General features: G+C 42.4%; 1 protein-coding gene across 1 annotated transcript in view; it reads right to left on the bottom strand.

Moving 5' to 3' along the window:
* The window catches only part of EFCAB5 (EF-hand calcium binding domain 5), a gene marked incomplete at its 3' end in the record, with an annotated part of 107,651 nt that overhangs the window by 31,193 nt on the left and 63,617 nt on the right, over nucleotides 1-12,841 (bottom strand). The window contains exon 11 of the mRNA XM_082245094.1: nucleotides 1,908-2,119. Within this exon, the coding sequence (XP_082101220.1) occupies nucleotides 1,908-2,119 (212 nt within the window). The remainder of the gene's footprint in view (nucleotides 1-1,907; nucleotides 2,120-12,841) is intronic.

The following is a 12,841-nucleotide window of genomic DNA, read 5'->3' as shown; positions in this document are numbered from 1 at the left end:
GGTCATTTTTGCAGAAAGGAAGAGAAACTGAGGGAGAAGAGATTCTAGAGAATGCTAGTCAGTACCAGTGTGTAAAGGTGGAGGAAATAATTCACCTCCAATGTTGGGTACCCTTCGTGCTAAATGTGGATGCTGCTGCAATATGTAAAAATATTAGTTTGGGTGTTTACATTTTAGAAAGGGGTGCCTCAAGATTGTGCATCATTTTAAAGGGTGCATTGGCAGAAAAAAAAAGTTGAGAAACACTGCTATAAATAACAAGAATTATAAATACAAAAATAAAAAATGCAAGGTTCTATACAGTTTTAATCATCTTTGATCCAAACTGTCACATGAAGAGCTATGTCGTATCTCATAAAATGATGGTCTAAATTGATCCAGTATTTCTTCTTGCCTTTATTCCACCCCCCATCCCCCCCCCCCCAACATTTGTATTAAGTTCTAGAAAACTATGCTAATTATATGTACCAAGAAGAGTGTTACTTTCTATGTATTCAATGTATGTTGATTATCGCTGTATTGTTGTTCATTTAATTTAAATAAAATAAAACTTTTATTGGGAAAAAAAAAATGCAAGGTTTTCTTTTTTTTTTACAAAGAGTTTATCTGATATTTCTAACAGTACTATGGATTTTTGCATTTATTGAGAACAACAACAAAACATGTTATCTGCCGATAAAGAAGAAAAATCAGTATAAACAGAAGTGATTATTATAATTTTTGACTAATATCATAAATCTTGGATTCTTTTTTTGTTTTTCCGCAGGCAGCGTATGTACCTGAATTTGACTTATCAGCCTCTTGCAATCCCTGTACACCAGAGCTCGGACTGAGGAGAGGAAAAAGGCATAAGTAGCCTATCTGTTGTGCTACATTACAAGAAGCATGCAGATAGGAGGAGAAAGCAGACTGATGTAGAGGTGAGTGTCTGCTGCTTCTCTTTTTACTGTCCAGTCACATTGCAGGGCTGGGGAGAAGACCTGGTAGTATTAATAAACTGCAGATGTAAAATCGGGTCTCCTGCCTTGCCAGACAGAGCTATGCTGTGTGGCAATAATGCTGAATACATCTTACAACTGGATAAAACACAAAGACACCTCGTTTGAGAGGGAAAATAGCTCCCCTATATGTATTTCATCGGTGTATTAAGCAGTTTGCCTGGAGTTCAACTTTATGTAAATAGCATGGATCCTGTGATCTTCTGCACTCACAGTCTTCAAAATCTTTGCAGTCAGCCAATCAAAATGTGGATAGGATTACTATTTCAAGCGAATGGAAACCATGGCACACCCTTGGCTGGAAGGGGTGGGAGGCAGGTATGCTGTCTGACTAGTAGATATTGAAGAAAAAACTGTAGGAAGAGGAGATCACCAGTACCCTAGATCTACTAAGTTAGGAGATCTTACTGTATTTACAGAATATCAATTAAGGTAGGGGAAACTTACCATTAGCAGCAGTGTATAGGTACTATACAATGTATTAATGGTCTGTTAATAGTCTGTAAAACTGCAATTTTCTTTAACTTTTCTCTATATGACTGCCAATTGTTTAAAAGCATTCCTATCTTATTTAAATATGCCGTTTGATAGTGTTTTTTTTGTTTTTTTTTTATATATATAGAAAGCTCATACTGCAGAATAAATGTTTTTATTTGTTTAATACTGAGAATTTTCAGTATGAACCAGTAGATAGGTAAACCACATAATATATTTTTATTTTTTGTTGTTTTTTTTTTTTCCCCCAAAAGTATTTCCAAATGTTTATAACATTTTACTTCTGGTGAAAAATCCTTAAATGTCACCAAAATTAAATTTCAAGTTGGAATGATGCAAATGAGTACATAATATGTTGTTTCAGCACAATGGAATTATAACTGCGTTAGATAATGTACAGTATGCAACTATTACTTTAGCCAGCAGTGCCATTCTCTCCTCTTCTGTTTCCACGTATTCCTTCTGAATAAAGGAAGTGATTTTCTCCACAGCTGCAAGTGGGGCATCTCCCACAAACGTCTCCATTAACTGGACAAACTGGGGCAAGTTGAGGGCTTTGCCATTGAAAGCACTGGGAATGCGTGATGGACCACGAGTATTAATGTCTGAGATGATGTTGTATAGATCTGGAACACATAGTGATGATATTAAGGTGTGTACATATACATTTTTATTTTGTCACAATAAGGAATATGAGAAGAAAGGTTTATGTCATTATTAGTACACCTTGTGATGGCTTGCTCAGTCTCTCGTTTTGTAATACATTTATTGTTCCATGAACATTGTTAATGGAAAATGGGAAGGGTTACTTTTGTAAAACAGTTTTGTTTTAATATGCTTAACCAATATTTTGTATGTCACTCCTTTCAAAGCCATTTAGATGCTTCTTTAGGACCCATGCACATATACTGTACATAAACCTAGAAGTCTTTGGGCGCAAGGGAAGCATATGCACAGCATACAGCCCACTGCTAGAAGCATGTCAAACTCAATGATAGACAAATATGTGTCAGCTGTATGCACTAGATGCTGTTTCAAGCAGTACTCACATACAGGGTTGTATGTACCTTTGGGGTCGTATGCCCCGAAAATGTAATTCCTGCATTTAGGGCATACATCACTGAAGCATATGGCCCTAAACGTGCATACAGTTGCATACAACTGCTACGTATGTCAGCCTGTCATTGGTTTTGAAAGGCTGCTGACAGTGGGATGTGTGATGCATCTGTGCCACCTGGGAGCCCAAAAATGCCATTTTTTTTACGCTGTACAAGCCTAACTGCCAGAAAACCAGAAAACTATTTTGCAATGACTTCTATGTTGAAAGGGAACTAAACCTCCTATTTTTTATAGCCTCCGAAGCTGCCATCCCAGCCTCTATAACCTCAGATTTAAGGTCTCCACTCAGGCTCCTGCAAATCCTGTGTTTCTTCAATGGATGCCCGCTGGGCAGGAGTCTGTCTAATTCCTCATAAACTGTGAAATAAAACATAGGAATATAGAAAAACATTGTTTACGATTGTAAATAAATACTTGAGGGTGTTCCCTTAAAGAGAAGTTCCACCCAAAAGTGGAACTTCTGCTGATCTACTTCCTCCCCCCCTCCAGTGCAACATTTGGCACTTTTTAGGGGGAGGGCGGAATGAGTACCTGTTTTTTACAGATATCCTTCCCCACTTCCTGGCCACCCCCCAGAAGTTCGGCCCTCCTCCTCCTTCCCTCCTCCTTCCCTTTAAAGTGGAAGTAAACACCCCTATCGTTTTCAGCCATGGAAGCTGCCATCTTGGTCTCTGTTTGAACTTCAACTGCCATGATGCTGCACATGTAAACAGTTATGACACCAGTCATTGGGTGGTTTGACAGTTTGGTTGAGAGCACAATCCAATATGACATTTAGCAATCACTGTTTTTTGAAACTGTTAAATTGTTGGGATTACCTCCGCTTTAAAAATTCCCTGAAGAGTGTTTACATTGCTTATTTCATTAAATTCACCTTTTTTATTATAATACAGTAGATGCAACTGCTGGAGAATTTTAACATTTTGCAATAGCAGTTTCAAACTCTGGCAAGCCAAAGTGCTGTCCGGAGCTCTCCGCAGTGCTGAAACTGTGTTTTTACACAAAATGCATGTCTTCCCTGCTCCACCCCAGGACACCAGGCATGTGAATGGGTATACCCATGGCAAAGAGTCAGCAGGTACATGGTTTTCTGACATATTTAAAACAGTATGAAAAATCTTCAACTTACGAGGTGATTTGCCAGGGGGCCCCAAAAAAGAAGTTACCCCTCCTAAAGCACTAGATGGTTTGTACGGTATTACCTACTTGCCCACTAGGCACTTTGCCTTACTTCCTGCCTAGGCCAATTTTCAACTTTCAGCACTATCACACTTTAAATGACAATTGCACGGTCATGCAATGCTGTACCCAAATTAAATTTTTAGCATTTTTTTCACACAAATATAGCTTTCTTTCGGTGGTATTTAATCACTGCTGAGTTTTTGTTTCGTTTTTTGTTAAAAAAAAAAAAAAAAAGTTTCTTAGTTTGGTCAGTAAATTTTGTAAATAAGTAATTTTTCTCCTTCACTCATGTGCACTGATGAGGGGGCACTGATGGGCACTGATGAGATGGCACTTATAGGCACTAGTGAGACTCATTAGGTGGTACCGATGAGGAGGCACTAAAATGCCACACTGCTAGGTGGCACTGATATGCGGCACTAATGGGTACTGATAGGGGACACTGATGGGCACTGCTGGGACTTTACTGTAATCAGGGCACTGATGATCAGTACCCTGATTACCTATGCTGGTCACCCCTTCGAGGAGGAGCCTCTGATGAGCTCTCCTCGCCACACACACTGAAAGTGTGAGGCAAAGAGCACCAATAAATTGCACTTCTGCATTTACACATTTACAAGTGACTGGCAATGATTGGACACATGGGTAAAGAGCCGCATTACTTGCTCTTTACCAAGATCTGGGTCGCGCTGTGCCCTAGCAACATGGCACGGCCGCTATCTGGGGCTCTGTCATATGATTTTGGGCATGTGGGCTTTGCATTGATGGCAGTTAGTACAACCAGACCACTGTCTACCCAAGGTCTATGTCTAAAATCCCAGAAGGATATAGAAGGATGACAGGCTAGCAAGTCAATATACCCATTAAGGATTCACTAATGGCAAGATAGAAGGCACCATATTACTTTCTAGGAGCAGAGATCCAACAATCATGTGACCAACAAAAACATGTCAACCATAGAGAATCTCTTCACCACAAATAACTCTTATTGATAGAACTATTCAGTGTACTTTATATCAATAAGGATGTCTCAATGTCTTAGATTATAATTAAAAGGTAAAACTTTATGTCTTTTTTGGTTTTGGATAGAGTAGGGTGAGGTTAAAGCCCCTGTCATTTTTTTTACTTTCTATATTCCTGTGAGGAGATTTCCCTTTACTTTGTGTTCCATAGACATAACAGGAAACAAGAGGAAATCACTCCAAAGAGAGGAAAACACTTTCTTTGACATCTGTCACAACAAATGTCCCCATTGGAAACTCAAAACTTTAGCTATTCCCTAACTTTCAGTCTGGGTGAAAATGGTTACTAGTGCAAAAGTAGAGGAGACAGTAATACAAACTTGACAGATTGCTAACCCTGCCTTATTCTTTCAGAAAAAAAAAAAAAAAGAAAGAAACATTTTAGCTTTACTGTATATACAATTTAATAAATTGAGCCCCCCTCAGATTTAGAAAAAATGAAAGGTAGTGTTCTGCATCCTCAATGTGCCCATAGTGGAGCATAAAGTGGAAGGCCCCGCGCAGTCCATCACCTTTGTAGGAATTACCCTTGACACCTGCTCTTTGCAGGCCAGCCTACCCCCCGACAAGCTGTCCCGGATTAGGGCGGTCATTCACACCTTTACCACCTCATGAAATTTCACCAAGAGACAGCTGCCCATCCCTGTTAGGCATGCTGAACTTTGCTATGAGGATCGCTGCCATTTTTGGCACCCCTTGGTTTGCAGATCCATGGCAGCAGGAAATCCTCCTGGTCCCCAGGTTCAGCCAGAAGTCCTCATTGTTCGAGCTTTACCCTATGGTCGCAGTCCTCTGGACTACAGTGTTGAGGGACCTTCTGGCTTGTTATTAGCCTGCATCTCTGATGGCATGGGGATGCATTAGCACATATAGAAGGGCAATATGCACATCAGGAAAGGCACCATATCCAGGTTTTAGAGCAGCATCCAGATAATATCCTTTTTCAGGGAAGGCCTTGCATATTTCTGCACCTGTGACAACAGCATAACTTTGTAGTAGAAGAGTCCGGGTGCCTAACTGGCCTGCGGGCAGTCCAGACCTTTCACCAACTGAAAAAACTTGCCCCATCTTGAAGCAAAAAATACCACATAATAGACCCAGGACTGTTAAGTAGATAGAATCCCATATCAGGCAAGAATGGGACAATATTTCTCTCTCAAAACTTCAGCAACTAGTCTCCTCAGTTCCCAGATGTTACAGAGTATTAAAAAATCGAAAATTTAATGAAAAATAATTATCGTAATTTTCCTTTCCTGACGAGCTTCATGGCAGCACAGCTGGGTATAGGCTCCGCCCCTCCCCCATGCTTTCAGGACCTAACTCATAAGTTTGAGCCCATCTACAGCCTCGGCGTTCTGTAACTAGTCCTACCAAGCTGGATGGGATATGTGCTGCCATGATGCTCGTCAGAAAAGGAAAATTACAGTAAATATTTTTCATTCAATTTTCCATTTTCCTGACGGCTCCATTTCAGCACAGCTGGGAACTAACTAGCCACACAGGGGAGGGATAATGCTACACACTCTGGCTAAAAACAGTAGCCAGGATGCCTCTGCCAAACTCAACTGTCATTAAGGCTGCTTCTATATAGTAATGAGCCATAAATGTATATATTTTGATGCCCACATAGCTGCCTTGAAGATCGCCTACTGCCACTCTCAAGGTCGAGACCCTTCTAGTGAAGAGTGCTGTGATTCCCCTGGCACAGCCAACCCTTTCAACTTGTAGGCCAAGGAGATGAACTTCACCAACCAGGAGGCAATAATCTAGTTGGAAGCCGTAAAATTATGCACTCCACCTGGAATGACAAACAGGTGCTCTGACTTCCTGATGCCAGAAGTCACCTTGAGTAAACATTTTAAAGCTTGGCCCACATCCGATGGGCTAATTTCTTGGGTACTCCCCAAAAGGAACGTAGGAAGGAAAACCTCTCGTGTTATATGGACTCTGGTCACTTCAGGCACAAACTCGAGCATTGGCCTGAGTACCACCCTGTCTGGGAAGAATGTGAGTAAAGGTTCTTTAAACCCTAAGGCCTCCCATATTGACTCTCTTCTGGCTGATGTAATTGGCACCCGGAAAGCGGTTTGCAGTGAGAGGTACCACAGGGTGATTAAAGACATCTGATGTAAAAATGTCCAACATCAATGGGAGATCCCATTTCGCAAACAATTCAAGGTTTCAACCAAATTGCATCTTGAAAAACCGTATAATTAAGTGTTGGATGCCCACTGTATGCCGGTAAAGGCAGAAAAAGCCAAAATGCAGGGCTATAGCGTACATACACAGAGCTAAATCAAGCCTCGCCTACAGAAACTTCAGAACATGACAGACTTCTGAAGAGTCCAGTGTAAAATCTTGATCAGCAGTAATCCTGTGATTTTATGCCATATTCTACTATAGGAACTGTTAGTGCTGTCCTTTCTTGTTTTCATAAGAGTATTCACAACCTTTACAGAGCATTCAAGATCCATTAGCCTCTGCTTCTAAAGACCCAAGCCTTCAGCCCAGGCCTGTCGGATGCTGGACCAATGGGACTTTAGAGAAGATTTGATCTTACAGGCAGAGGGAGTCGATCCTTGACACTCATGAGGAGGAGCGGAGTGTACCAAGGCTCTTCGGCCAATCTGGGATCATCACTAGAACTGTCACCTTCCCCCGCCACAGGCTCAGCTGGAAGTTGAGAATCAAAGGGAACGGCAGAAAGGAATAAGCTGTCGTGGAGATCCACTCTGCGATCAGCACCTCCACCTGATTTCTTGCAGATCCTGGACCCTGGAATAGAACTTCAGAAACTTGGCGTTGACGGGGGATGTGAGCGGGTCGACCTCTGGAAGAAAATACCAAGCTCTGTTAGTTCTTGAAAGACTCACAATAGTCTGGACCATTCATTGCCTTCCAGACTTGTCCTGGACGAATAGTTTGCCTGAGGATTCTTCTGACCAGGCACATAGGCCGCAGATAGCGGCATAAAATTGACCTAAGCAGATTCTAGAATCAGAGAAACCGCCTTCAGGAGGGAAAGACCGAGCCTTGTTTCCAGATGTGGGCCACAGTCGTTGCGCTGTCTAACTTCACCAGGACAGGTTCACCCGGGATAAGGTGACTGATGGCTAGGAGCCTGCTCTCAACTTCAGGATGTTGGACACCATCTTGGACCCTTGAAAAAGACCATTGGCCCTGAGCCCATTGCTCTTGAAGTAGGGCTCCCCTACTACTTTGCTGGTGTCTGACTGCCCTACCAGCCACTAGGTCGTCAGAAGGGAATGACATTGCAGATGATTTCATTTCTCCAACCATATGTTTATTCTACTGGTCCAGAAACTCGACTTGAACGGGGGCAAGAGTTTAACTGAGCTTACCTGAGCTGCTGGAGCGAGGAGACTTCTAGGGCTCAGTCTGAGATGTGAAGGATGAAAGATCTCCAAATATGGCCTGAAATTCTTGCCTTAAGGGACTACGTGTCCATCACAATAGCTGTACCAATGTCCACAGAGGAGCCACAAAGTGCCCATGAGACATGTATGGGTGGCACAATCCCAAAATACCAGAAAGCATCCTGACATTGAACTCTTGCTGACTTCTTTGATTATGCGCTGACTTACTAGTTTTTCCTGGACTCCCAGCCAGAAATGCAAAAGCTAACCCCTCTGAAGCAAGCGTGGAAACTGACTCTTGATCTTTGGTCTCCTTTAACTCAACAGACGTTCATCATGAGGCAGGAAGCCAAACTGACTACTAATAAATTTAGGCTTGACCTTCTAAGATCAAGAATAATGCAGTGATTGAGTATGTCCTTGAAGGCCACAACATCTTCTGATGGTAAGGTCATGTACCTGGCCAATCTCACAGGGGAAATGCACTGGCCAAAGGCGTGATCCCAAGCCCTGGACACCTTCCTGTTCAAAAGGGCATAGCTTTGACATCCTCCTGTGACAACATGCTCCAATCTTGTAAAACGAGCACTTGATTTAGCCACCATAAGGGAATTGTCAAGCTGTCCTCTGGAGGCACTTGAAAAACTTCCAAAGCATCCCTTCCATTCAAAGACACTTCACCAACTCTACCAAAATAGCAATAAGAAATCTAGACAAAGGTCATCCTCATCTTCCTGTTCAGAAGAGACTGAAGGGGGTTGATTGGCTTGCAAATTTGAGACCAGTCCTAAAAGGAAGACTGGACATTGCAAGAATAGATGGCCCTTGCAGAAGATGAATTCAGCAATTCCTTTAGAGGGTCACCATCATCTTAATCACTGTTTGACTGAACAAAGTAGGAATCATACAGTCATGTTCATTTACATCTTCTGACAACGGTTAATTTGCCTGATGAGGTTCTGAGACTGCTCATTCGCACAATATTTGACCCCTTCACAAAGTGAGTGGAAGTGACTCCTTTAGAATGTATTAGCCACATGTTCAATGAATGTGACAACCTGGCAGTTGTGGACATCTTTATCCCTGGCTGTTTGAACCAACAGGGCTTATACAGCCATGCTCATCTGTCTCTTCTTTTTGAAAGAGTCCAAAGTATAATGTTTTGCCTGGAAGGCTAGGAGACTGCTCACTGATAGAAAAGATAACCCTTTTACAGGGTCAGTGGAAACACTATTTTAGAGTGTATTAGCCTCATGTGACAATCTGTTGGGTGTCTTATTCATGGTTGCTTGAAAAAAGCAGTATTCATGCAGTCGTGTCCATCTGGAAACTCAGAAAACGGGCTGTTTCGCCTGGTATGGCTAGGTGGCTTCTAATTGCCAGAGCAGATAACCCTTTCAAAGGGTGTGCAGAAACCACTCCTTTAGAGTGTATTGACAACATGCTCATTGAATGTGACATCCAATTAGGTGTCATCTTATCCCTGGCTGCTTGAGCCAGTAGGACACATACTGTCATGCCCATCCGTGTCTTCCTCTAATAGGAGTCTGAAGAGGGATGTTTTGCTTGGGAAAGCCAGGAAAGCTATGAGATTGCTCATTGCCATAGCATATAACCCCTTTACAGGGTAAGTGGAAATAACTCTTTTGAGTGTATTGGCCACTTGTTTACTGAATAAGACAACCTGTTCTGTATCATCATCCTCATCTCTGGTTGCTTAAACAAAGCAAGATTCATGCAGTCATGTTCCTCTACATCTTCTCCTTTAGAGAGTCTGAAGAGGCAGTTTTGCCTGGGAAGGCTATGAGGCTGGTCATTGTCAGAACCTATATCCCCTTCACAGGGTGAGTGGAAACACTCCTTTTGAGTGTATTGGCCACTTGTTTTTTGAATGTGACAACTTATTTTAGTATCATAATCCTCATCTCTGGTTGCTTGAGCAAAGCAAGATTCATACAGTCATGTTTATCCACGTCTTCTTTATTGAAGAGCCTGAAGAGGACTGTTTTACTTGGGAAAGCTCAGAGACTGCTCATTATCAATATAGATAACCTTTTCACAGGGTCTTGCATGCCAATTAACGCAGCCCACAAAAATAATTAAATGCAGTAAACTAGTTTGCTTAGTAACAAAACCTAAAGGGTTAACCACTGCTAGAGAGAAGACTAAGGGTCCTTTCACACGGTCAGCTACGTTTTTTGTTCCGCTCAGTGACTTTTTTTTTTTTTTTTAAACGGACACGGATGTCACTTTTTAGGGTCCGTTCTGTATGTCCCTTTTTCATCCATCCGTTTGCGGATGAAAAACGGACATAATGTATGTCTATGGGATTGCGGACGTTAGCGGATGACATCTGCTGACATACGTTTTTGCGTCCGTTCCGTTTTTTAAACAGAAGAAAAATAGGGTTCTCTTCCTTCTCAAAAAACGGAACTGAACGGAATGGACGCAAAACGGATGTCAGCGGATGGTCATCTGCTAACGTCCGCAATCCCATAGACATACATTATGTCCGTTTTTCATCTGCAAACGGATGGGAGGAAAAACGGACATACGGACCGCCCTTGTGAAAGGACCCTAAAGCTTTCATCTACAGCCCTGATTAACCAGGTGGTTCTAACCTAATAAACTAAAGCTTGCCCTGCCAGGAATCAGTACATAATGAAAGAGTAGTGTTCAGAACAGCAACATAAAGGTAGGAATTTGCCACAGAATTACAAGATTTTTCTGAAATGCACACAAACCACTCAAGGAAATTGTAGACATCATAAAAGCATGCTTCTCCCCCTTTTTTTTTTTTTGGTGAAAAACTGGAAAGCACAAAGTAATATAAAAGGATGTCCTATATTTCAACAAGCAATGGCTGGCTACAGTAGTCATCCACAGGCGACTCCTCTACCTTCTCTGGGAATGCTGATCTTTTGAGGGGGTTGGCACACAGAAGTGTGGTGCTGAGCCAAGAGGTCCTGTGGATAATGACAGTGGAGCAAGTGGCAGAGGACCTGAGGACAGTGTCCATGAGTACCAGGGAGCTTGCCAGGGGTCTGCCCAGGACAGGGACCACTCCAGGAGGGTGTCAGTGGACAGAAGATCAGCACACACAGGCAGTGAGAAAGGGGGTGCCAAGTTAGACCCTGAAGAATAATCAAAGTGAGAGTCCATATTCTTTATCTTCACTTCAGTGGATAGGTGAAGCAGCGGCCTTGCCGCATTCTGCAGTCAGTTGTCCTCAGCAATTGTGCATGGTTCAAGTTGGAGTATCCCACTCATCCCTTCTCCCATCCAAGTTCTAAAATAAAACACAAAAAAACCCAAATCCCCTGGACTGTTCATTGTCTGAGCCAAGTGTTAAAGTGACTAGGTTCTACAGACTATTGCTATTGGTAACCCAGGGGAATCCAATCTCAGCAGCTCCCTAGGGGGCAGTGCTACATAAAGCAAACATGAGAAGCCACCAACAGGTAAATGCCATGTGTGAACAGACAAAATATTATTTTGTGCACCTGTTATGCAGAGTACTCCCTGTGAAGGAGCATAGGGTATGCAAAGTGTCTGCAGGGGGCAAGGCACAACAATACCCAGCAATGCAGCAATCATTTGAATGCAAAGCTTTTTTAAATGTAGTTCATCCAACCTCCCGCCATCTGACTGTAAAACACCGGCACAGCGCGGGTGCGCATGCCTAGGGGAGACTCTGTGGACACCGCTGCCAACTTCACATGGACCCAGCGGACTACAGACAAGGTGGTTAGTCATGATAAAAGCCGCCCTAAGGACCAGCAGCTCGGCTGCCTGGATTATGGGTCATTTAGCCGAGACACCAGGTACTGCGTCCAGCCTAATCCACACGCATGGACGGACAGCCAGTCCTTTAGACCATCCAGGTAGAGGAGCACTCCTAGGTCCTGCACATAGGAGGAAAAAAGAAGAACACCGAGGCTGTAGGTGGGCTCAAGTTTATATGAGTTAGGTCCTGGAAGCATGGGGGGGGGCAGAGCCTAAACCCAGCTTTGCTGCCATTGAGCTGTCAGGAAAGTAGAGGGGATGCTTCTCCGTGGTAAACACAGCCTTTTCCCATCTTTTTTGAGATGTGTTGTTGTCATCAATTTCAAAATAACCTTATTTTTTCCAAAAATGGTATACTCTCTAAGTTTAAACATTTGATATGTTTTCTATTGTGAATAAAATATGAGTTTATGAGATTTGCAAATCATTGCATTCTGTTTCTTTGTGAATTTTTCACAGCGTACGCAATGTCCCCATTTTTTGGAATTGGGGTTGCATTTTATCTTATTGATATCTCAACTTTGCAACCATGTAACACATAACAGCAGGATCTCTTCAAATAAACAGTTCCACTTACACAGTCCCCAGCTATTATTCTTTGACAAGTTATATTCAGGACATGGGTTAGTATGAGGCAAGGGGACAATGTAGAAATCAAGTAAGAACCTCCACTGCCCCTTCAGTAGCACTGTTTCTCACACTGATAAGTGTAAGATATGACACAGGGAACAAATGTTTTATTTTCCTTCGGCTAGAAATCCTTGGCTTTATATTTTTGGCAAAGATATTTCAAGTAACTTTAATAAAACATACAGGGGGAGATTTACTAAAACTCAGAATCTCATGCAGCTGTGCACAGTAA

Source organism: Pelophylax lessonae, assembly GCF_965119305.1.
Source record: "Pelophylax lessonae genome assembly, chromosome: 2".
Classification (NCBI taxonomy): Eukaryota; Metazoa; Chordata; class Amphibia; order Anura; family Ranidae; genus Pelophylax; species Pelophylax lessonae.
This window is presented reverse-complemented; position numbering and strand designations above follow the sequence as displayed.